Source organism: Musca domestica, unplaced genomic scaffold, assembly GCF_030504385.1.
Source record: "Musca domestica strain aabys unplaced genomic scaffold, Musca_domestica.polishedcontigs.V.1.1 3, whole genome shotgun sequence".
Lineage (NCBI taxonomy): Eukaryota > Metazoa > Arthropoda > Insecta > Diptera > Muscidae > Musca > Musca domestica.
In genome coordinates, this window is record NW_026712299.1 from 29,352,000 (window position 1) to 29,378,109 (window position 26,110).

Consider the following 26,110-nt stretch of genomic DNA (forward strand, 5'->3'; position numbering starts at 1 on the left):
AATATCGGGCTAAATATTCCCAAAATTATACAAACAAACTCATTAAAAATCAAAAATTATTTGTTGGTTTTTTTTTTTTTTTATTTTACGTTTTCCCAATAGCAAAGGTCAAAGTCCATTGGTGAACAGCTGTTATCACTGATGTCCGGAGTAATGGCGTGAAAAATTTGAAAATAAATACCAATTTGATACTCGTGTACTTTTGTAAACGACAGGGGCCTATATAAAGTTGCAAATTGTTTTAGGTCGACCACAGTTCTTTACGATTAACAGTAAACGAGAGTTATTAGTAATTTTCAATCTTTTTATTACAAATCATTCAAAAAAGGCATAAAAAATGCTGTCGATTAAAATTTTCAAATTTGTTTTATTCGCTGTGTGCATCGAGGCCGCTTTGGCATGTGTAAGTAATAAAGAGATTATTTCAAATTTTAGTTAAGCTACGGAATTTGAAAGGACTTAAAGAAATAAAACTGTGGATAAGTTCATAATAATTTTAAAGAGTTACAACTGTTGATGTTTTAGAGAGTAATTTTAATGTCTTTTAGAGAGTACAGCCGTGAATATTTTTAAGAATATTTTTTAAGAAGATTCAAAGACTCATTCAGGGTTTTTTTGGAATGTTTTTAGCGGACTTTCGGAGTATAATTGTGGATATTTTAAAGAATGATTTAAAAGACCATGAATATGGATTTTAAGAAACATATTTAAATGATTTTTACGAACATATTTGGAGGATTTTTAAAGAAATTTTTAGAAAATGGTTGAAAGGTTTCTAAGAACCAGAAAGGGGATTTGAGAAACATTTTTAAGGTATTTTTATGAATTCTCTGGAAGGATTTTTAATGGATTTTAAGCAGACTATCTAAAGGAAATTTAAGAATATTTTTAAATTATGTTCGAAACATATTTTTAGAAGAATTTTTTTTTGAAAAAAAAAAATACTTTTAGAATTTTAAGAACAGTTTTAGAATGGTTTGGAATGTTCATTTATTAAAATTTTAAAAATATTTTTGAACTATTTTCGCATGTTTATTTAAAAGATTCTTTGGAATAACAAATGTGTATTGTTGAACGATTTTTAAAAACCTCAAACTTGGATTTTTTTGTAGGATTTTTAAACTCATTTTCAAAGGATATTTTAACAAATGTTTAAAGAATTTTCAATTATATTTTTGAAGCACATATCACAGCACAGTCAGAAATGTAAATATTTAAAACAAAATATTTTGAAAAAAAAAAAAAAATTAAAACAATATTTTGGAAGGATATTTTAAATCCACAAACATTTCATCAACTCTTTTGATAGATTTTCATAAGTATTTCTATGAACATTCTTGAAGGATTTTTAAGAGTTACAATTGTCGATTTTTCGACAGCTTTTTTTGTACTCAAAATTTGCAATTTTTTCATCGTACTAAATTTTTGGACTTTCAAGGTTTTATATATCTTATTCCAGTTTTCCCTTTTTGGGAAAGTACAATAGGAAAATATTTGATATAAGAGATTTAGAATTATATATCTTATATTATCTTAGCCACATACAGACATACAGTACTTTTCGTACAGTAATAGTACACATTTCCAAAATCACCTACATATCTCAATTCCAGATACTAACAGAGACCTAAATATCAAATTTATGAATTCAAGACCAATCCCTTAGCTTAATGCCAAATTTAGTACCATTTAGTACATTTCGTACAAATAAAAGATGCATTAGCAAATAAAAGATGCATTAAGCAAATCACCGCCAAACCTTAAACACAGGTTCCATCAATAAACTATGTATCAAATTTCAGAACTTTGTCTCTATCTCTTCACCCAATACCAAATATAGTACCATTCAGTTCTCTTCGTAAAATTATGCTACACATTCCCGAAACTACACTACACATGAACAGCGATCTTAATACCAAATTTCAGAATTCTAGCACTATCTGTTCACCCTATATTAATTTGTGCCAAATTTAGTACTATTTAGAACTCTTCGCGCTCTGGTAGTACACTCTTCCGATACCATCTCTTTATCACAAATTTGTGCCAAATTTAGTACTATTTAGAACTCTTCGCGCTCTGGTAGTACACTCTTCCGATACCATCTCTTTATCACAAACCTACCACCAGCATCAGCACCAGCACCAGCACCAACACAAACCAAAAACCAATAGAACATTTCAAAATTTCTTCTTCATCCCTTCACGCTAAACCGAACAGTTCTAAATTTAGGAACATTTAGTACAGTTCGTACACTTAGTTCACATATATGAAACGTATTTTCCAACTTTGATTCTTAAATCAAATTTCAAGTTTTTAGCTCTATCCGTTCTCATATTACAAAATGGTACCATTTTAGGAATTAAATACCATTTTAGAACTCTTCGTAACTTTAAAGTTCGAATTTCCAAAAACGCTATAGCAAAACTTTCCTTCACTCTATCAGTGACTCTCGTTCCAAATTTCAGAATTCTAGCTCATTTAGTAATTTTTTGTACACAAAATAGTACATTTTTGTACATTTTAGTGCTTTTCGTACAATATAGTACTCCTCATGTAAAATTTCAAGATTCTAATTTTATATTCTCAGACAATCACGGTTAGTTCGCCAAAAGTATGGAAGAGGGGGGAATTTCCCCCTCTATTTTGTTAACTTTGGGATGTAAACTTTAAAAACGTCGGTACAAGTTTTTTCTATTTTTAGCCTTCTTTCATTATCTACTAAGTTTTCTTGTAATTTTTGAAAACAAAAAAGAAAAAAAAAAATAATTTTGTAGAACATTGTAATGTTTTGTTTAGAAATTATTCTTCGATTTCCTTCGAACTTTGATATTTCCAACAATTCTTGAATATTATTTTTCATATCTTTCCGATCTTTAATAGAGGATTTATAACTATAACAAGTAAAAAAGCAGTAAGGTCAGCCGGGCCGAAATTTGAATACCCTCCGCCGTTTGAAACGAATTAGAAAATGTGCAAAAAATAAAATTTCATAAAAATTCTGCTAAAATCTTCAAAATACGGAATATCGGAAGGTGCCGATATATGGGGGATATACAATATTGTGGAAAAATCTATTTCTGGGGGTAAAGTACTCAAAATGAACTCCTTGTGCAGAATTTCAGACAATTTCTTTGAAAAATGTGGCTAAAATCATCAAAATATGGAATATCGGGAGGCTGTGGGCTCTAAACAACATCGTAAACCTATATAGACCATTCTCTTTCAGGGAGTAAAGTACTCACAAAGAACTCCTTGTGCGGAATTTCAGACAATTCCGTTGAAAAATGTGGATAAAATAATCAAAATACCGACTATCGGGAGGTACCGATATATAGGGGGGATATACGATATCGTGGACCTATGTAGACAATTCTCTTTCAGTGGATAAAGTACTTACAAGGAACTCCTTGTAAAGAATTTCAGACAATTTCATTGCAAAATGTGTTTAAAATCATCAAAATACAAAATATCGGCGCTTAACGTTATATAGAGGCTATACGATATCCTGGGCCGATATAGAAAATTCTCTTCCAGGGGGTAAAGTAGTCTCAAGAAAATACTTGTGTAGAATTTAAAACAATTTCATTGAAAAATGTGGCTAAAATCGTCAAAATACCGACCATCTTCGAACTTGACCTGCCTGCAGACAAAATTTAGACTTGTGCAAAATTTTAGCTTCCTATCTTAATTCGTTTTGACTGTAGCGTGATTACAACAGACGGACGGACGGATTTAGAATTTTACGCTGATGAAGAATATATATATACTTTGTTGGGTCTAAAATTATTATTTCGATGAGTTAAGAACGGAATGACGAACTTAATATACCCTCCATACTATGTATGGTGGAGGGTATAAAAAGGAATTGACTATCACATTAAATCCTCTAATATATTATATTATTATATCTTTTTTTGTTCATTTTTAGAATGGCTTCAAGGCCAATCTTATTAAGGCCGAAAATTGTGCCGGAGCAGATGCCATCATAACAATGGATTCGGATTTTTCCGTCAAGCTTAACAAAAAATGTGAAATTATACCCAGTGGCTGTATTATCAACAAAGCTTTCAAGACGGCCGTCTCCAAGTTCAAGGTAACCAAAGATGGTATGGTAATCAAGGAGGGTAAAATGGATTTATGCAGTATGGCCGATAATGCACCATCTGAGGTTAAGGATTACTTGAAAGTGTTCGGTGCACCAGCATCGTGTCCCGTCGAAGAGGTAATTAAACAAATGCACATAAATAAGATGATATTTAAAAATTGTCCTTCTCTGTTAGACCAAAGTCTGTGCCCATGATCACAAAATTGATTTGTCCAAGTACAAGGCTCTTTTGTCCGTTGCCCGTGGTCACATTGTTGTTGATTCGGATATTACTCATGACACTGTAAGTTATTCATTTAATGAACGTATTTTTTTTAATTAATATAATCCTTTCCTCTCTTTTAATTGTTTCAGGGTAAATCCTGCTTCCACGTTGAAATGGAAATTACAAATTAATAACTAATGTTGGTATTTAAATATTTTTGAGGAGTTAATGTTGTATTCGATATTTATTTTATTATGTTTTATAATTTTTTCCCTCCCTATTGGTATTATTAAATGTAAATAAAATGGAATGGACCACTAAATAATTTTGTGTTTAATGAAATATGGAGGCTTTACCGAATAGATTCGGTAAAACGAACTGTAAAGCATTTTGTTGGAAATAAAGGTAGCAAAATTCATAATACTCGAATTTGAGAGACATTAAGAGGCCATTTTTTTTTGGCCATTTTTAATATGCATATCATCCACATAATGACAAAGCTTTATAAAGTGATTATTTTACCCTACAACACTATGTGTTGAGGATATTATAAGTTTGATTGGGCCAAAATTTATGTAACGCCTCGAAATATTGGTTCCCACATACGAAAGTATATATGAATCTTCCTATCTCGCCGAGCTGAGTCGATCTAGCTATGTATGTCCGTCCGTCCGTCTGTCCATGTTAATTTGTAATCAATCTGCAGGTCGCAATTATGGTCCGATCTTCACGAAATTTAGAATGGAGGTGGGGTTATGGTCAGAATAGAACCCTATTGCTTTTTATGATGATCGCATAATATTTAGGGGTAGAAATGGACCAAAAACTGTTCTACAGGTCGCAATTATGGACCAATCAAGTTAGTTAGCATGGAGCTAGAGCTTAGGACTGGGCAGTAGTCCTCCATTTTTGATATTCATCGGGTAATATTTAGTGGGTGAAATATACCATAACATTTGTGTTAAATAAAAGTCAAATTTTCCATTAAACCGCGAATATTTTTAATCCCGGCGAAATCAAAAATAAGCGAACAGGTCAATTCTGACCATTACATCGATGCCGATAGTATATATATAGAGGATATATATATATATATATATATTGAAATATTAGCTAGAATACTTATATCTCAAGAATGGCTGGACCGATTTTGACAAATTTTGACAATTCAGAATGCGCTCGTGGTATAAAATTATAAAATCTAAAAAAATCGAATAAAAATAAGTCAAAAATGATATTAATATAGGTTTTGTAGTATTTTGTGAAATTTCCTCACTAAAATTTTCAAAAGGGTAGGGTAAGGCTCAGATGGGATAGACCTATTGGTTTTAAAGATATCCGAAATGTATTTGGGGGTTGAAATGGACCAACAACTAAAAATGTTCCTGATTTTGCAGCCGTTATAAAGGTCACAAATAGAAACCAATGGACACGAAATCTCGCATGAAGTTCGAGATTAGAACAACGGGTAGAATGGACCACTACTTTTGTGTGAAAAAGTACCAGCATTACTTACAGGCGATATTCGAAATACACAAAAGGCGAACTTCTGGCTTTTTATGTTGATTTCGTTGACGAATCCAGCCAAATATCGTAGACAAGCAAATCATATAGATGAGTCTAAATTTGAAGATACAGAGGGGCATGTTGCTTTTGGAGATGATTGCAAAATATTTAGGGGTTTAAGTGAACCAAAAACAGAAAAAAAAATTCCTGATCACACAATTGAAGTCAATCGACACGCCTGAGAAGAGAGTTAGGGACAGGGAAGGATTCTAGTGTTTTTGATGGAAAATGGACCCCAACAACTTACAGCATGACGGAGTGCTTGAATATTGGGCAAATGTCCCTGAAATCAGAAATATTCCGAAATCGATCTGAATATAAGGGGGCTTCTAATATATTGTAGTGTTGTAGGGTATCACATGGTCGGCCCCGCACGACTATAGCCTTTGCTTACATGTTTATAATATTTTTCATATTTTGTCATGTCTTTTTTATCGAATTGAATTATAATACTATGTATTATATTCGTCCGATCCTCACGATATTTTGCATGGGGTGTGGTTAAGGTCACAATTGAAGAGAAATGGAGTAAAAGGTTAAAATGTTGAAGTCGCTCTATAAGTCACAAGTAAAAAACAAACGACACTGAACTTTGCATGGGATTAGATTTTAGGTAAGTGGAAGTCTAGAATTTTGGATGACTATTGGATTATATTGTGCGGGTAAAATGGACCACAACCAAAGGCAACATTTGTTCAGGACTGAATGACATTATTTCTACTCTACTAAAATGGATTTAGACCTAAGTAGGCTTCCAACATAGTTAGAGTTGCCGCACCACAACAGCCTTTGCTTACTTGTTTCTATCTGCTTTAACCATTTCGTCGCTTAAAGACTTAAATTGAGGTCAAGAAATGGGGTTGTATGTCTTCGCTATTTTGTTTTTTTCTCGACGTAAACTTCAAGAACACCCAATACACTTGTCTTTTAGCTCTTCTTTCATAATTTGTTACTCCTATATATATGTCCGTCTGTCTTTTGTAGTCACGCTACAGCCCAAATAACATGTGCCAGGTAAGATTTTACATAGAGTTAGCTTTTGTCTGAAGGCAGATCAAGTTTGAAGATGAGCTATATCGGTCAATATTTTTATGTAGCCACCATATAACCGTACCTCCCTATGTTCGGAAGTTCACAATTTCTAACGGACTAATAAAAATTTCGGTATTTAAAGTTTATAATGGGATCTATAACTGTACCTACTATATTCGACATTTTAACGATTTTAGCCACAATTTTTAATATATTAGAAAAAATCCGGCAGTTGGAGTTTTTGCTATACAGGTCGCAATTGTGGATCAATCAAATCGGAAGTTAGCATGGGGCTAGAGCTTTGGACTGGGCAGATGCTTTCCAATTTTGATGGTCATTGGGTATTATTTAGTGGATGAAATAGACCGTAACATTATATATACATATATATATATATATATATATATATATATATATATATATATATATATATATATATATATATATATATATATATATATATATATATATATATATATATATATATATATTCTTGACATAATTTCAAAAGCGAAATTTTCCAAAATGGATTTGGGCATATAACATATTGTAGTGTTGTAGGGTTATCACATAGTCGTCCCCGCACGACTACAGCCTTTGCTTACTTGTTATTAGTATCTTTGTATTCGATTTTTCTACATTTTATTCTATTCTGTAAAAAAAGGTTATTCCAAATTAATTAAAATTGTCAAAATCCGTCGTTCTGGAGTTATGAGCGGTCTAACCAATATCCCCTTCTTTGATGTATGAGATTGTATATATTTTTCATATATATGTATATATGCGATATCGTGGATGTAATCATCAATGTAAGGGACAGAAGTGACCTTTTCACGTATTTGTGACATTCGCGGTTTAGCGCAAAATTTTGGTATTTTTATACCCTACACCACATAGTGGTAAGGGTATTATGTCTTTGTGCATTTGTTTGTAACATGAAGAAGGAAGCGAGATTGACCAATAGTTACTTTTGAGGATCTCCATAGAATCACTTTCTGAGTTGATTTATGCATGTCAGTCCGTTTGTCCGTCCGTCCGTCCGTCCGTCTGTCCATTTATTCTTGTGAACAAAATGCAGGTCGTATTTATTATCCGATTGAGATGAAATTTTGCACATATCATTTGTTTGGCCTAAAGTCCTAAAGTCGGGTGGGGCCGACTTTATGATACCCTACACCACTTCGCTAATTTAGTAAAGCTCCACATAACAATTAAAAGATTTTATGGGAGAATTTAATCATACACGCTATGATTATAATTGTAATTTAAAGTTCAAAAGACTAAATATGCCGAAGCATTTGTATCTTTTAAATTCGGACTTGTATTGCCCATTTGGTGCAAAATTAATTTAAAATCAGATAAAAATATATATGGGAACTATATCCAAAACTGAACCGATCTCGATAAAATTTGGCAAAGATATTTCTGAGCTGTATTTGATATATTTCCCTGAATATCGTTGTTACGGAGTGCATATTACGGCTGTGAGTAACAAATACAACAAATCGGATGAACAATATATATGGGAGCTATAGCTATATCTGAACCGATCTTCACCAAATTTGGCATTCCATCCCATTTGGGCAAATATTATACGTTTGATCTACAATATATGGTAAATCGGACGAAGTTGTGTATGGAAGCTTTATCCAAATCTGAACGGATCTTGATAAAATTTAGCAAAGGTATTTCTGAGCTGGATTTGATATATTTCCCTAAATATTGTTGTTACAGAGTGCATATTACAGCTGCGGAGGACAAAAATAACAAATCGGATGAACAATATATATGGGAGTTGTAACTATATCTGAACCGATTTCGATCAAATTTGGCATACTTATTTTCAGGCCTAATGTGCAAAATTCCATACTATTCGGGCTGATATTACACGTTTGGTGCACAATAAAAGGTAAATCTATGTATATGGGAGCTATGTCTAAAATTTTTACCGAATATCTCCAATTTCAACAGGGTTCGTCCATGGGCCACACAAATGATCTGTGCAAAATTTCATCTGTATCGGACAATAAATGCGAACTGTACTTTGTTTACAAAAATACATGGACAGACGGACGGGCGGACAGACGGACTGACATGCATAAATCAACTCAGAAAGTGATTCTATGGAGATCCTCAAAAGTAACTACGGGTCTATCTCGCTTCCTTCTCTATGTTACAAACAAATGCACAAAGACATACTACCCTTACCACTATGTGGTGTAGGGTATAAAAATCGCATGCGATAAAAAATAAGACAAAAATTGAAAAAAATCGACAAAAGATATGCACTTTTTTATTGGTATATTTTTCCTCGATTTTCTAAGATTTTATCGTTTTCTGGCAAAAGACCATTCCGAATTGCTGGGAATTGTGAAAATCGGCCCAGCGGTTCTTGATTTATAAGCAGTCTAAATAAGATCAATTCTTTTACTATCACTGTAATGGTCAGAAGTGATCTCTTAATGTATTTGTGATTTGTATAGGAAGATCCATATATACTTTCCTATGTGGGAAACCAATATTTCGAGGTGTTAAATAATTTTTGGCCCAATCAAACTTGAAAATTTTAGAAAAAATCCGATAAGTACCACTTAAATGAAAACCATTATATGGGGACTATACGAAGATGTGGACCTGTATACGAAATTTTTTGTCATAGGTTGTGGTACCCATTACGAACTTCAAATACAAAACTTGAAACTATTCCGGTGAATAATGTCGCTAAAATCATTGAAATACTGAATATTGGAAGGAACCGGAATTGTTTCAAAATTGGTATTCAACGTTTGTAACAGATACACGTCATCGTATAGCCCCCATATAACGGTACCTCACGATATCGGTAATTGTTTCAAATTTGGTATTTGGAGTTCGTAATGGATACTACATCCTAAGACAGAAAATGAGCTATGTAGGTCCGCGTCTTCGTATAGTCGACATAATGGTACCACCCGATATTCGGTATTTTGATGATTTGAGCGACATTATTTACCGAAATTGTTTCATATTTGGTATTTGAAGTTCGAATATGGATACTAAATCCTAAGACAGAAAATGAGCTATGTAGGTCCACGTCCTCGTATAGCCCACATATAACGGTACCTCCCGATATTCGGTGTTTTGATGATGTTAGAGACACTATTTACCGGAACTATTTCAAATTTAGTATTTGAAGTTCGTAATGAATACTACAGGCTATGACAGAAAATTGTCTGTGCAGGTCCACGTCTTCGTATAGTCCCATATAACGGTACCCCACGATAATGGGCATTTTAATGATTTTAGCGACATTATTTACCGGAATTGTTTCAAATTTCGCATTTGAAGTTCGTAAAGGATACTACAGTCTATGACAGAAAATTGTCTGTGCGGGTCCACTTCGTATAGCCCCCATATAACGGAACCCCCTATATTCGGTATTTTGATGATTTTAGCGACCTTAATTACCGGAATTATTTCACATTTTGTATTTGAAGTTCGTAATGGATATTACAACCTGTGGCAGAAAATTGTCTGTGCAGGTCCACGTTTTATAACCCCCATGGTACCTCCCGGTATTCGGTATTTTGATGATTTTAGCTACATTATAAACAGATTTTTAAGTTTCGCATTTAAATATTGTAATAGCTTGTGGCAAAAGTTGCCTATGCAGGTCCACGTCGTCGTATAGACACCAAAATACGGCCACATTCGGTATTTTTACAATTTTAACAGAATTTTAAACAGATTTTATTTTTTTGAAAATTGCCAAATTTTACCATATGGTGGAGGGTATTCAAAGTTCGGCCCAGCCGAACTTACAGCTTTCTTACTTGTTTTAGTTTGCCCGTCTCTATATGAAGAGCCAAAAAAATATGATGGGATGTGATAAGTAAACCGTGTCACTCATTCTTTTCAGGACAATTAAATCCATCAGATAGATCCCAGACAGATTTGGCTCAATTAAATTTGTCCAACTTTAATTACAGATCTAAAACTGATAAGAAGTGAATTAGCCTAGGAACCACTACTTGCACATGGTATATTTAATATTTCATGGTACATTTAACTAAACAAATTTTTTTGGTAAATCAATGAAATTATTGGAACTCGCCATTTTTAGTGAAATTAATTCAATGAAGCGAATCATATTTTTTGAAAGTTTTTAATTTTAATTACAATGACCCTGGGCATATTTTGGTATATAAAGTTCGGCACTGCAATAAAAAAGCCATAAGGTTTGCTAAGTCTATATGGAAATAATTTACTTTTAAAGTTTTTATTTGGTTTTTTGCAAAAGTGAAAATGTTAACGAAAGCAGTCCTAAGTTTTTTACTTTTTGGAATGGTGTTGGATGTAACCTTGGCCTGTGTGAGTAAAAAACAAGTAAAAAAACTGTAAGTTCGGCCAGGCCGAACTTTGAGTACCCTCCACCATTTGGTACCAATTTGGCAATTTTCACAAAAATAAAATCCGTTAAAAATTCTGTTAAAATCTTTAAAATACCGAAAGTAGCCGTATTTTAGGATCTATACGACGACGTGGACCTGCATAGGCAACTTTTTTTTCACAAGCTATTACAATATTTAAATGCGAAACTTGAAACCAGTATAGAAAGTCCTAAAGTCTGAAGGGGCCGACTTTATGATACCCTACACCACTTTGCTAATTTTGTAGAGCTCCACATAACAATTAAAAGATTTTATGGGAGAATTAAATCATACACGCTATGATTATAATTATAATTTAAAGTTCAAAGGACTAAATATGCCGAAGCATTTGTATCTTTTAAATTCGGACTTGTATTGCCCATTTGGTGCAAAATTAATTTGAAATCAGATAAAGATATATATGTGAGCAATATCCAAATCTGAACCGATCTCGATAAAATTTGGCAAAGATATTTCTGAGCTGTATTTTATATATTTCCCTGAATATCGTTGTTACGGAGTGCATATTACGGCTGTGAGTAACAAATACAACAAATCGGATGAACAATATATATGGGAGCTATAGCTATATCTGAACCGATCTTCACCAAATTTGGCATACTAGCTTCGGTCGCTTGTGCCAAATTCCATCCCATTTGGACAAATATTAGACGTTTGGTGTACAAAAAAGTAGATCCGACGAAGTTATATATGGTAGCTTTGTCCAAATCTGAACCGATCTCGATAAAATTTAGCAAAGGTATTTCTGAGCTGCATTTGATATATTTCCCCAAATATTTTTGTTACAGTATTTACAAAATATTTTTGTACATATTACTGCTACGGAGGACAAAAATAATAAATCGGATGAACAATATATATGGGAGCTATAGCTATATCTGAATTGATTTCGATCAAATTTGACATACTTATTTTCAGGCCTTATTTGGTTGAATGTGCGAAATTCCATACTATTCGGGCTGATATTACACGTTTGGTGCACAATAAAAGGCAAATCGGACGAAGATATATGTGGGAGCTATGTCAATTTTTTTTACCGATTATCTCCAATTTCAATAGGGTTCGACTTTGGGCCAAACAAATGTTGTTTGCAAAATTTCAGCTCAATCGGATAATAAATGCGACCTGCATTTTGTTCACAAGAATACATGGACAGACGGACGGACGGACAGATGGACTGACATGCATAAATCAACTCAGAAAGTGATTCTATGGAGATCAAAAGTAACTAGGGGTCTATCTCGCTTCCTTCTCCATGTTACAAACAAATGCACAAAGACATAATACCCTTACAACTATGTGGTGTAGGGTATAAAAAACTGTTTATAATGTAGCTAAATCATCAAATACCCAATATAGGGAGGTAACATGGGGCCTATAAAACGTGGACCTGCACAGACAATTTTTTGTCATAGGTTGTAGAACTTCAAATACCAATTTTGAAACCATTCTGGTAAATAATATAGCAAAAATCGTCAAAATACAGCATATCGGGAGACATGCATACGAAGACATTGACCTACATTGCCCATTTTCTGTTTAATGCTGTAGTATCTGTTACGAACTTCAAATACCAAATTTGAAACAATTCCGGTAAATAATGTCGCTAAAAATATCAAAATACAGAATATCGGGAGGTACCGTTATATGGGTGCTATACGAAGACGTGGACTTTCATGGCCCATTTTCAATACCAAAAGTCCTACAGACATAATACACATTTGAGTAAAATTTTATCAACCTATTTAATTTCGTCCGGAAGCTAGAGTGATTTCCACAGACGAATAGACGGACAGTCGGACGGACATTGCTAAATCGACATAGAATTTTATGCTGATCAAGAATATATATACTTTGTGGGGTCTAAAATGTATACTTCGAGGTGTTACAAACGGATTGACAAACTTAATATACCCTCCATAGTATGGTGGAGGGTATAAAAAAAATCTATATTTTATTCAAGACATTTTATTTATGGCGTAATGTCCCAATTGATTTTTAAATCTCTTTTTTAGAATGGTTACAAAGTAAAAGTTTTGAAAAGTGAAAACTGTATTGATGACCCCGTTGTAGCAGCTGATCCGGAATTTACCCTGAAACTTAATAAGAAATGTGAATTTATACCCACGGGTTGTGTTGTGAACAAAGCTTTCAAAACGGCAGTGGCCAAGTATAAAGTCACAAAAGATGGTGTTGTCGTCAAGGAGGGCAAAGGTGATGTATGCAGTATGGCCGGACAAGCGCCGGATAATATTAAGAAATATATGGAAATATTTGGTGCCCCAACATCGTGTCCCGTGGAAGCGGTAAGGAACTACACAAATTATAAATGCGGTTATTTTTATATTTTTCTGCTACTTGCGTTATTTTTGAAGGGCAAAGTATGTGGAAACGATAATAAAATCGATATAACCCCCTTCAAAACGTTGTTGAGTCTTGCCCGTGGAGTCATTTCTATACATTCGGATATAACGCATGATACAGTAAGTTATTTTATTTATTTATTATTTTTTTAATTTAATAAATTTAATTTTGTTTTTATCTTCAAGGGTAAATCATGTATAAATGTGGAAATAGAAGTTACCAAATAATGGCTTTGGTGCAGTTCATGAAGTGGGTACTGCCTAGCAATAATCCATGTTTTAAATGTATCAACTAATTATATTGAATAAATATAGTTTTTTTGAGAAAAGCAACAAATATGTGAATTTTGAATCGACTCCACAATTCTATGGAGGGTATATTAACTTTGTGAGGAACTCCGTTTGCAACTCCTCGAAATACTCATGTCACACCCAACAATGTATATATATTCTTGATCAGCGTAAAATTCGAAGTATGTTGGTATCACGCTATCTTTCAAACGATTTGAGATAGAAGGTTAAAATTGGCACACATGTGTATTTTGCCAGTAGGTTTACATCGTAAATGGTCCTTGTCGGTCCACGTTTTCGTATAGTTCCCACATAAGTTCCTGTTTTCGGTATTTAAATAATATTAGCGAAATTATTCAATGGAATTGTTTCAAATTTGATATTTAAAGTTCGTAATTTGTAGTACAGCCTATGACAAACAAGTAATAAAGCCTTAAGGTAAGGCCTGGCCGAAAATCTTAATAATAAAAGAAAGTTACAGTTATATTGAGTTCTATACGAAAATTTGGTTGTGTACAAGCAGTTACCAAATATAGGGAGGTACCGTTATATTGGGGTCTATACGAAAACGTTGATGTGCACAAGCAATTATTGTCATAGGCCACCACAATATTCAAATGCGAAATTTGAAAGAATTCCGAGTAATATTTTCGCACAATCATCAAAATATCGAATAAAGGGAGGTACCATTATATGGGTGCTATACGAAGAAATTGACCTCCATAGGCAATCTTCTGTCACTGGTACCCATTAAGATCTCCACATACGAAATTTGGGTAAAGCCATTGAAATTCTAATAAGTTCAAGAGTTTACACCGCAACAGAAAGAAAATAGATTCAAAAGAGCTATAGAGTTGCTTCGCCGTAAGTGGCGAACTGCCGAATTTGGTTGTCCACCAGTTTGTAAACCAACAAAATTATCGTGTTTACTTGCCAAAGAAGTCAGAGGAAAATGTGCACCTTCGGTTAGCCCCTAGAACTCAAGCGCTGCCCATGGTGATGGTGTGGGCCGCCATAACATCCGATTGTCGCTCGTATTAATCGACCGTGGCACTAGAATTATTGCCGAAAATATTTTTTCTGATAGTCGTGAAAATATTCTGGAGGGTGTATTGAAGCCTTGGGCACGCAAACATTTTAGCCGCAGACCTTGGACACCCCAACTGGTCTCAGCACCATTGCACTCCGCACGCGTTACCCAAGAATGTTTACAAAATGAGGTTCCTTTGAGGTTGTACTATTGTGTCTGGAGTATTTTGAAAAGCAAGGTTGGCACTAAAAAATACCAAAGTGTCGATCACCTCAAGCAAGCGCTTCGCGGGGAATGTGCGAAAATACAGCAGAGCAACATTCGGGCAGCGTGTGACGTGTGGTTTCATTGGCCGTTTGAAGGCCATAATTCGTGCCAAAGGTGACCAATTCGAACAAATCTAAACTTATTCTAAAATGTTGTCCTATTTTCTACATTTTTTGCTTTCATTCAATAAAATTTAAAATAAATATAGCGTTTGATTTTGTTTTTTTTTTATCTCACCCTGTACATACAATGTTTCGCCATACAAGCCAGAACCCAATGTGTCAAAAATCATCAAACTACCGAATATTGGGGGTACCATTATATGGGATCTATACCAAACTGTGGACCTACACATACAATGTTTCGCCACCGGAGCAAGAACCCATCATTACCAACAAAAACCAATTTTTAGACAAATCCGTGAAAAAAGGTGGCAAAAATCATAAAAATACCGAATATCGGGAGGTTCCGTTGTATGGGGTCTATACCAAAACGTATGGCTTCAATGTTTCGCCGCACATACAAGAACCCATTATATCCTACATATACCAATTTTTAGATAAATCCGTGAAAAAATGTGACAAAAATCATCAAAATACCGAATATCGGTAGGTACCATTATATGGCGTCTATACCAAAACGAGGACCGATATATCTGATTTTCAATACCAATCACCCTAGACATAATACAAATGGTTTTCCTAAAGTTTGAAACTCTACGACAAATAATGTGGGCTGTATCGTGACTTCAACAGACAGACAGACTGACATCGTTATATCGAATTTTATGCTGATCATGAATTTATATACTTTAGTGGGTCTACGACGAATATTAAGGGATGTTACGAAGGTGGAGGGTATACAAATATGATAAAAAAATAAAAAATATTACAAAATAAAAAACCAGTAAAGAAAGTCTTAAATGCGGGCGGGTCGACCTTATGATACCCTACATCACTTTGCTAATTTAGTAGAGCTCCGCATAACAATTAAAAGTTTTTATGGGAGAATTCAATCATACACGCTATGATTATAATTATACTTTAAAGTTCAAAGGACTAAATATGCCGAAACATTTGTATCTTTTATGTTCGGACTTGTATTGCCCATTTGGTGCAATATTCATTAATTTGAAATCGGATAAAGATATATGGGAGCTATATCCAAATCTGAACCGATCTCAATAAAATTTGGCAAATATATTTCTGAGTTGTATTTCATAGATTTCCCTGAATATCCTTGTTACTGGGTGCATATTACGGCTCTGGGTAACAAATACTACAAATCGGATGAACAATATATATCGAAGCTATAGCTATATCCGAACCGATCTTCACCAAATTTGACATACTAGCTTCTAGACTCAACTCGGTCGTAAGTGCATTCAATTGGGCAAATATTAGACGCTTGGTGCACAATAAAAGGTAAATCGGATGAAGTTATATATGGGAGATATATCGAAATCTGAACCGATCTCGATAAAATTTAGCAAATGTATTTCTGAGCTGCATTTGATATATTTCCCCAAATATTGTTGTTACAGAGTGCATATTACGGCTGCGGAGGACTAAAATAACAAATTGGAGCTATGGGTATATGTGAACCGATTTCGATCAAATTTGGCATACTTATTTTTAGACCTAATTTGGTTGTATGTGCAAAATTTCATACTATTCGGGCTGATATTACACGCTTGGTGCACAATAAAAGGCAAATCGGACGAAGATATACATGGGAGGTATATCTAAATTTTAACCGATTATCTCCAATTTCAATAGGGTTGGTCCTTGGGCCAAACAAATGTTGTTTAGACAATTTCATCTCAATCGGATAACAAATGCGACCTGCATTTTGTTAACAAAAATACATGGACAGACGGACGGACAGACGGATTGGCATGCATAAATCAACTCAGAAAGTGATTCTATGGAGATCCTCTAAAGTAACTATGGGTCTATCTCGCTTCCTTCTTCATGTTACAAACAAATGCACAAAGACATGATACCCTATGAGATGTAGGGTATAAAAAAAATAAAATCCGTTAAAATGTCTGTTCAAATCTTAAAAATACTAAATGTAGCCCTCATATTAGGGTTTTAACGACGACGTGGACCTGCATAGGCAACTTTTGTCATAAACCACTACAATATTCAAATGCGAAATTTGAAAAAAAATATCGGTGAATAATATAATAAAAATCTTCAATATAGGGAGTTACTATTAACGCTAAAATCATCAAAACACTGAATATCGCGACGTACCGTTATATGGGGGTCATTTTCAATACCAAAAGTTCTGTAGACATAATATACATTTGAGTAAAATTTTATCAATCTACTTTATTTCGTTCGGAACTAGAGTGATTTCCACAGACGGACAGATGGATGGACATCGCTAAATCGACATAGAATTTTATGCTGATCAAGGGGTCTAAAATGTATATTTCGAGGTGTTACAAACGGAGTGACAAACTTTATATACCATCCATACTATGGTAGAGGGTATAACAAATGAGCAAAAGTTATAGTCGTGCGTCACCCACGATGTGATACAATGTGATGAAATAATGCCATATAGTCCTTTGGTTTGGTTTACCTTTGGTTTTTGCCCCTGGTAAATATTAACCCGTAGGCATATGGCTTGTATTGAAACCTTCTGTCGTGCTGGTAAATATATTGGCGTATTTTATTGGCATATTTTTAGGCGATGTTTTTAGATTGGTGAGAAATGTCATACTCCGTCCAGCCATTTTTGAATTATTAGCGGTCTTACTAACATCCCCTTCTTTGATATATGAGACCGTAAATATTTTTCTATACGGCTATCGGTATCAAAGTAACGTTCAAAAGTGACATTTTTATGTATTTTTGATTTCGCCGGGACTAAAAATGTTTCAATGGAAGTTTCGGTATTTTTTTAAAAAAAAAAAAAGTTGTGGTTAATTTTTTTATTATCTGCCCGCCCTGTCCCAAACTCAAAATTGCGTTTCGATTGGTCCATATAAAAAAAATTATTAAAATTTTTAAAAATTATATTTTTAACTCAATGCAATTTTAAATCTCGAGACTTTAGACAATATTAATCTCCTTGGCGGCCGAAATCATGCCAACGAAACCATCCAAAACCTCTTTGGCCACGGGTAAAATCATTTCTGGTGGCAAAATGAAACCATATTCACCCTTGTCGCGCAATTCAATGGTATATGGAATGGGGATGCCTTTAACGCCATAAGCCCATTCCTTGCCAGAGCCAGAGACTTTGTCTGTGAAAAGAAAATTTAAAATCATTCAATTTCAAGGCAATTCGAAATTAAAAGTGATATTGTAACTCACAAAGTGTTGTGGCACTGGAACCATAAGTGAAAACAGTGTTGTAACGGCGATACAAAGCATCAGCAAAACCCTTGGCAACATGCATCATTTCACCATAGTGTTCGGGTACCTCAGTGTCGGTATGGCCCCAAGGTGACAAAACATATTGGCCATAGGAATGCAGGGATATGTAGATTTTAATGGTATCTTCCGGAATGCTGGTGTTAATAAATTGTGTCATTTGTTTAATTTCGGGATCCGATTCAGCATAGGGACCAGCATATGTTTCCGAGCAAGGATCGCTGGAGGCACCAGCATCTGCAGAAAAAAATATATTTTTTTCTTGTTGGACTCCCCATTTTTTTTTGATCTACTTACACATCCAGAGGAAATCGAAATTACGATTCAAATCTGTTCCAATACATTTGCCCGTGGGATCTGAAGGTAATCTGGATTTGCGCCACATGCGATTCTAAAAAAGAGAAAATAAATGCAATATTCGGCATCTTAAAATTGAACATCTCGTTACACCTACCACTTCATGTGAATGCACAAAACCGTCAACATTCAATACCGGAATTATCCACCAGTCAACACTTTCGGCCATTTTTTGTACACCAGGATTACGAGAGGCCAACAGTTCATCGATGACATATGTGATTGTAGCCGACGTAATCCATTCACGAGCATGAATGTTCGATTCAATGAAGACAGCTTTATTTCCGGGCTTATGTGAAATTTTAAGACCTCTAATCAAGCGACCCTCATACGAATGACCAATATCGAAGAGTGTTACTTTATCCGGATAACGTTCAGCGATTTCATCTATCCACTGATAAATTTCATCTAACTTGTGGAAGTTTTCCCAATCGAATCCATACGATCTGGTTTTCGGTTGTTCGTTATCGATTAAGCTAAAACGAAAGGGGGGGAAATAATTAAACAACTTCTAAAAATGCTATCGTTCAGGGGGGCCTACTATGTGATATCCTACACCCTTAGATGGTACAGTTTGACAGTTTTTTAGGTTATCGACTGTCAAAAAAATTTAAACCTGTAAAATAGTCGAAAAAGTAGAAATCCTCGCATAATGTGTCGCCATGTATTGTATTATAGTGAATTTTGATCCCGCTTCTGTTTTTAAAAACAGCTTTTAATTATTAGTTTTTTTATTACTTGCCGAGGTTTATGATTTTTTGACGGAAAGTTCTAGTCCCCAAAAAATTAAAAAAATAAAGTTTTGGTATTTGACGTAGTAGATACATAATGTTGGAAACGTGTAAATAATTTCCTACCATAGCGGATGGCATCCAAACTTTTAAAAAATTTTATTTAAAATTGGCTAAATTCATCCAAATCCTGAGATTCGAGATGTTATGTTATGTAATGCCTCGAGGTTATGTAACACCTCGAAATATTGGTTTCCCACATAGGAAAGTATATATGGATCTTCCTATCTCGCCGAGCTGAGTCGATCTAGCTATGTATGTCCGTCCGTCCGTCTGTCCATGTTAATTTGTTATCACTCTACAGGTCGCAATTATGACCCGATCTTCACGAAATTTAGAATGCAGGTGGGGCTAAGGCCAGAATAAAACCCTATTGATTTTGAAGATGATCGCATAATATTTAGGGGTTGAAATGGACCAACAACTAAAAATGTTCCTGATTTTGCAGCCGTTATAAAGGTCACAAATATAAACCAAAGGACACGAAATCTCGCGTGAAGTTAGAGTTTAGCACAGCGGGTAGAATGGACCACTACTTTTGCGCGAAAAAAATACCAACATTTCCATTCTACCGAATCGCTAAAAATAATTTAAAGGCTAAATCCAAAATTCACAATAGGCGAACTCCTGGCTTTTTTATGCTGATTTCGTTGACGAATATGAGAAGAGAGTTAAGGACATTGAATAAGTCTAATTTTTAAAAGCTATATCTTCCAAAATGGATTTGATCATAAGGGGATTTCTAACATAATGTAGTGTTGTAGGGTATCACAGGGTCAGCCCCGCACGACTATAGCCTTTGCTTACTTGTTTTTTAATTTTATTGAATGAAAGCAAAAAAATGTCGGAAATAGCATCCAATTTTAGAATAAGTTTAGATTTGTTCGAATTGGCCACCTTTGGCACGAATTATGGCCTTTAAACGGCCAATAAAACCGTCACACGCTGCCCGAATGTTGCTCTGTGGTATTTTGGTCCATTCCCCGCGAAGCGATTCCTTGATGTGATTGACACTTTGGAGCGAGGAACCTCATTTTGTGGCGCGTGCTGAGTGCGTGCGATGGTGCTGAGTCCTGTTGGAATGTCCAAGGTCTGCGGCCAAAATGTTTGCGCGCCCAAGGGTTTCATACACCCTCCAGAACATTTTCGCGGTAATATTCGGCATTTCTTCTGATGCCACGGTCGATTAATACGAGCAGAGAGCGACCATCGGCTGTTATGGCGGCCCACACCATCACCATGGTGCACAATCAAAGGTGCACATTTTCAGCTGACCTCTTGGGCAAGTGAAAACGGTCATATTGTTTGTTTCTCATCGGAGAAAACCAAACTCGGCAGTTCACCACTTTCGGCCAAGCGAAACAACTCTTTACCTCTTTTGAGTCTATTTTCTTTCTGTTGCGGTGTAAGTTCTTGCACTTTTTGGAACTTCAATGGCTTTACCCTGAGCTCATTTAACAATATTTGCCGAATGGAATATTGCGATATGTTCAGCTCACGAGCCATTTTTCGGCCACTGCGAAGCGGATTTCGGTCAAGTCGCTTCTTTACTTTTCGAACCATTTCTGCTGATGATGCTGTTTTCTTCCGCTCACTTTCTTGACGTCGAGCTACGCTACCAGTATCTCGGTAACGAGCGATAGTACGAGACACAAAGGATGTATTCACATTTAAATGCTGGAGCGCTCTAACTATAGCCACTTGTGTTTTTCCAGCCAAATATAAGGGAATCACACTATCATGCTTGAATTCTATCACGAATAACTTTTTTTCTGGAAAACAATATAATGAGCTATCACTGGAAAAATTTAAACAGCTGTCGGACGAGTGGCTTAAAAATGACAGCAGTCTGAATTTGGTTGCAGTTTTTTATCTCCCCCTGTTTTTCAACCAATTGCGCGTTAATTGTGCACCAAATGGCCAATATCAGTCCAAATGACCTGAATTTTGGCGCATCCAAACGAATTCCGTTTAGAAGCAAGTACTTCAAATTTTTGGTGAAAATCGGTTCAGATATAGCTGTAGCTCCCACATACATATTTCATCCGATTTGGTATTAAAGTATCTCACATGCGTAACATGCACTCCACAATAATGATATTTGATGCCGGACATCAGATGCAGTACGAAAATGCCTCTGTTAAATTTTAACCAGATCGGTTCAGATTTTTATATACCTTCGATATACATCTTCATCCGACTTTAAGATTTTATTGGCGACCATATATGCAATAACAACCCAAATTGAATAGATTTTTTCATATTCAACCGAATTATTCTATTTGGTGAAACTCGGTCGGGTATATCTTTTGCTCCAATAAATATTTGTATACCCTTCGCCATACTATGGAGGGTATATTAACTTTGTCATTCGTTTGTAACTCCTCGAAATACTCGTGTCAGACCCAACAAAGTATATATATTCTTAATCAGCATACAATTCTAAGTCGATTTAGCGATGTCCGTCTATCTGCCTGCCTATCTGTCTGTCCGTCTGTCGGTTGTAATCACACTATCTTTCGAGCAAATTGAGATGGAAGGCTAAAATTTTGCACACATGTTTATTTTTCCAGTAGGCAGATTAAGTTCGTAAATGGGCCATACAGCTTCACGTTTTCATATACCCCCCATATGACGCTACCTCCCGATATTCGGTATTTTGGTGATTTTGGCGACATTATTCAACGGAATTGTTTCAAGCTTGGTATTTGAAGTTCGAAATGGATACTACAGTCTAAGACAGAAAATTGTCTGTGCAGGTCCACGTCTTTGTATAGCCCACATATAGCGGTACCTCCCTATATTCGATATTTTGATGATTTTAGCGATATTATTCACCGGAAATGTTTCGAATTTGGCATTTGAAGTTCGTAATGGATGCTACAGCCTAAGACAGAAAATTATCTGTGCAGGTACACGTCTTCGTATAGCCCCCATACAACGGTACCCCCCGATATTCGGTATTTTGATGATTTTTGCGACATTATTTACCGGAATTTTTTCAAATTTCGCATTTGAAGTTCGTAATAAATACTACAGCAAAATACATAAAATGGGCAATGTAGGTCCACGTCTTCGTATAGCACCCATATAACGGTACCTCCCGATTTGTGGTATTTTGATGATTTTAGCGACATTATTTACCGGAACTGTTTCAAAGTAGGTATTTAAAGTTTGCAATGGATACTAAAGCCTATAACAGAAAATTGTCTGTGCAGGTCCTCGTCTTCGTATAGTCCTCATATATCGGTTCCCTCCGATATTCGGTATTTTGATGATTTTAGCGACATTATTTACCGGAACTATTTTAAATTTAGAATTTGAACTTTGTAATGAATACTACAGCCTAAAACCGAAAATAGGCCATGTAGGTCCACGTCTTCGTATAGCCCCCATATAACGGTTTGGCGACATTATTTACCGGAATTATTTCAAATTTTGTATTGGATACTACAGCCTATGCCAGAGAATTGTCTGTGCAGGCTTATGACAAAAGTTGCGTATGCGGGTCCACGTCGTCGTATAGACCCTAATATGCGGCTACCTTCGGCATTTTCAAGATTTTAACAGAATTTTTAATGGATTTAAAATTTTTGAAAATTGCCAAATTTGTACCAATTTGTGGAGGGTATTCAAAGTTCGGCCCGGCCGAAGTTGCAGCTTTTTCACTTGTTTTACTATTAAATATGCAAATTGGTGTAGGGTATCACTGACTTTAGGCCTTCTTTTATACCCCCCCCCCATACTATGGAGGGTATATAAACTTTGTCATTCCGTTTGTAACTCCTCGAAATACTCATGTCAGACCCAACAAAGTATATATATTCTTGATCAGCGTAAAATTCTAAGACGATTTAGCCATGTCCGTCTGTCTGTCTGTCTGTCCGTCTGTCTATCTGTTGTAATCACGCTATCTTTCGAATGAATTGAGATAGATAGCTAAAATTTTGCACACTCGTTTAGTTTTCCAGTAGGCAGGTTAAATTCGTAAATGGGCCATGTAGGTCCACGTTTTCATATAGCCCCCATATAACGGTACCTCCTGATTTTCGGTATTTTAATGATTTTAACGACATTATTCACCGGAATTGTTTCAAATTTGGTATTTAAAGTTCGAAATGGATACTATACCCTAAGACAGAAAATTGTCTGTGCAAGTCCACGTCTTCATATTGCCTCCATATAACGGTACCTCCCGATATTCGGTATTTTAATGAATTTAGCGACATTATTCACCGGAATTGTTTCAAATTTGGTATTTGAAGTTCGAATTGGATACTTCACCCTAAGACAGAAAATTGTCTGTGCAGGTCCACGTCTTCGTATAGCCCCTATATAACGGTACCTCCCAATATTCGGTATTATGATGATTTTAACGACACTATTTACCGGAACTGTTTCAAAATTGGTATTTAAAGTTCGCAATGGATACTAAAGCCTAAGACAGAAAATTGTCTATGCAGGTCCAGGTCTTCGTATAGTCCTCATATACCAGTACCTCTCGATATTCGGTATTTTGACGAGTTTAGGTACAATACCCACCCAAATTGTTTGAGATGTCGTATTTGAAGTTCGTAATGGATGCTACAGCCTATGACAGAAAATTGTCAATGCTGGTCCAGATCTTCGCACAGCTCCGATACAACGGTATCTCCCTATATACGATATTTTGATGATTTTAGCTACATTATTCACCGTTTACTTCAAGTTTCGAATTTGAATATGATAATGATTTATGTCAAACAATGCCTATGTAGGTCCATGTCGTATAGACACCAAAATAACGGCTATATTCGATATTTTTAATATTTTAACAGAATATTTTAAGGATTTTATTTACAAATGCGTTCCAAACGGTGGAGGGTATTCAAAGTTCGGCCCGGCCGAACTTAGTGCTTTTTAACTTGTTTTTCTATTAAATATGCAAAATTGGTGTAGGGAATCAAAAAGTCGCCCGTTCGACTTTAGGACTTCTTTTTCTGGGTTTACTCGCTACATTTTTTCCCATCCTATATAATTTGGAAATGCATATCTGGTTAGTAAAATTTTCAATATTTTTTATGTCGCAAAATCCGACCGTATCAGTTTCTACTTTGCATGTATGTATAGTAGATATGTAACTTGTCTGCTGATTAAATTTTTCCACTTACCTTTGAACATTTTCAATTTTAACTCTATATTTGATATTGTGTTGCTTCAAACGCTCTTCAAAGGCTGATTGTTCCGAGGGCTTGAGCATAACGTCATAGTTTTCTCCAAATTGATGGATGTCATTCCAAAAGTCCAGCTAAAAGTGGGTGTGGGGTTTCAAATAAAATTCTGTTGTATTATTACACCATCTATAATATTTATTCTTTTAATTATTACCGCAAATTCACCCTCCAACGATTGCAAGAGTGCGTATTGTTCACGATTTTCAACGGTTGTTTCGTAGACTTTATAATTATCGTAACGAACTTTTTGTTCTGGTGCCAATGAGGCACCGGCAATTAAATGGATTAGACCAATGAAAATAATCAACACCCTAAGACCTTTCATTGTAGATGAGGTCTTTCAAAAAAATCTTGTTATGTAAATTAAAATTTTTTTCTCGCCCCAGAGATGTTCACACTACCGCCTCCAGGTATTGACTGATATTTCTCTGCCTTTAAAGACCATAAATGCATGACTTTTGATAGCCAAAAAACCGTATTTGTTTGCGATTACGGTAGCGACAACACTATTTAATCTTTAACGACAACACCTCTACGTACATACAAAAATAATGCCAATAAAGTGTTCGAAATTAACCCAATTTAGATTATCAGGGATCTGAGTACTTGCAATCGTATTAAAGTCATATCGCCACAGTTCGTTCTTCTGTTTGCGAGAATTACCATTGATAAACATGTTTGCACCAAGAGGGTGATCCATTTGTTTGGTTCGAAATGGGAAAATTTAAAATAATTATAAATTCAAGTCATGTTCAATATCCAGCTGCTCTTTTGGTGTATTTTTATGTGTGTAAGGAAAGCCGGAAATATGTTTAAGCTATTGTAGAGTGGTATCAAATGAATACGCTTGTCGAAAAGTGTGACACATAGGCCTTACTGAACATTTGGTAGATGGTATACCACCACTAAGTATATTGGAGCTTATTTCCTATCAATTAAGAACACATTGCCATTTTTATACCCTACAACACTATGTGTTGGGGGTATTATAAGTTTGGTTGTGTAACACCTCGAAATATTGGTTTGCCACATAGGAAAGTATATGTGGATCTTTTTATCTTGCCGAAA

The 26,110-nt window shown here is 35.1% G+C and overlaps 3 protein-coding genes across 3 annotated transcripts; 2 read left to right on the plus strand and 1 right to left on the minus strand.

Annotated features, from left to right (window-relative positions):
* The first annotated feature begins 246 nt into the window (after positions 1 to 246).
* On the plus strand, positions 247 to 4,619 carry LOC101898604 (uncharacterized). Its single transcript, XM_005182748.3, has 4 exons — positions 247 to 403; positions 3,929 to 4,222; positions 4,281 to 4,388; positions 4,460 to 4,619. The coding sequence occupies exons 1-4, from the start codon at positions 338 to 340 to the stop codon at positions 4,499 to 4,501; spliced, it is 510 nt and encodes a 169-aa protein (XP_005182805.1). The 5' UTR covers positions 247 to 337; the 3' UTR covers positions 4,502 to 4,619.
* A 6,511-nt stretch (positions 4,620 to 11,130) lies between these two features.
* Positions 11,131 to 14,024, plus strand: LOC109612441 (uncharacterized). The gene is made up of 4 exons (XM_020036494.2): positions 11,131 to 11,258; positions 13,354 to 13,644; positions 13,714 to 13,821; positions 13,888 to 14,024. Exons 1-4 carry the CDS (start codon positions 11,193 to 11,195, stop codon positions 13,927 to 13,929), a joined length of 507 nt encoding a protein of 168 aa, XP_019892053.2. The 5' UTR covers positions 11,131 to 11,192; the 3' UTR covers positions 13,930 to 14,024.
* Positions 14,025 to 18,289: 4,265 nt separating this feature from the next.
* LOC101896701 (zinc carboxypeptidase) lies at positions 18,290 to 25,475 on the minus strand. Its single transcript, XM_005182736.4, has 6 exons — positions 25,197 to 25,475; positions 24,980 to 25,116; positions 19,136 to 19,514; positions 18,979 to 19,072; positions 18,622 to 18,918; positions 18,290 to 18,551 (listed from the first exon to the last, which is right to left on the minus strand). The coding sequence occupies exons 1-6, from the start codon at positions 25,365 to 25,367 to the stop codon at positions 18,358 to 18,360; spliced, it is 1,272 nt and encodes a 423-aa protein (XP_005182793.1). The 5' UTR covers positions 25,368 to 25,475; the 3' UTR covers positions 18,290 to 18,357.
* Between the last annotated feature and the right edge of the window lie 635 nt (positions 25,476 to 26,110).

What these genes read in the sequence shown, in the direction of transcription:
- LOC109612441 (XM_020036494.2), top strand. Translation starts at nt 11,193, where the DNA reads ATGTTAACGAAAGCAGTCCTAAGTTTTTTACTTTTTGGAATGGTGTTG. An exon ending in CATCGTGTCCCGTGGAAGCG is followed by an intron (nt 13,645 to 13,713) that starts GTAAGGAACTAC and finishes TTATTTTTGAAG; the next exon opens with GGCAAAGTATGTGGAAACGA. An exon ending in CGGATATAACGCATGATACA is followed by an intron (nt 13,822 to 13,887) that starts GTAAGTTATTTT and finishes TTTATCTTCAAG; the next exon opens with GGTAAATCATGTATAAATGT.
- LOC101896701 (XM_005182736.4), bottom strand. Translation starts at nt 25,367, where the DNA reads ATGAAAGGTCTTAGGGTGTTGATTATTTTCATTGGTCTAATCCATTTA. An exon ending in TTGTGCATTCACATGAAGTG is followed by an intron (nt 19,073 to 19,135) that starts GTAGGTGTAACG and finishes TCTCTTTTTTAG; the next exon opens with AATCGCATGTGGCGCAAATC. An exon ending in TTCCAGTGCCACAACACTTT is followed by an intron (nt 18,552 to 18,621) that starts GTGAGTTACAAT and finishes TTCTTTTCACAG; the next exon opens with ACAAAGTCTCTGGCTCTGGC.
- LOC101898604 (XM_005182748.3), top strand. Translation starts at nt 338, where the DNA reads ATGCTGTCGATTAAAATTTTCAAATTTGTTTTATTCGCTGTGTGCATC. An exon ending in TCGAGGCCGCTTTGGCATGT is followed by an intron (nt 404 to 3,928) that starts GTAAGTAATAAA and finishes GTTCATTTTTAG; the next exon opens with AATGGCTTCAAGGCCAATCT. An exon ending in CGGATATTACTCATGACACT is followed by an intron (nt 4,389 to 4,459) that starts GTAAGTTATTCA and finishes TAATTGTTTCAG; the next exon opens with GGTAAATCCTGCTTCCACGT.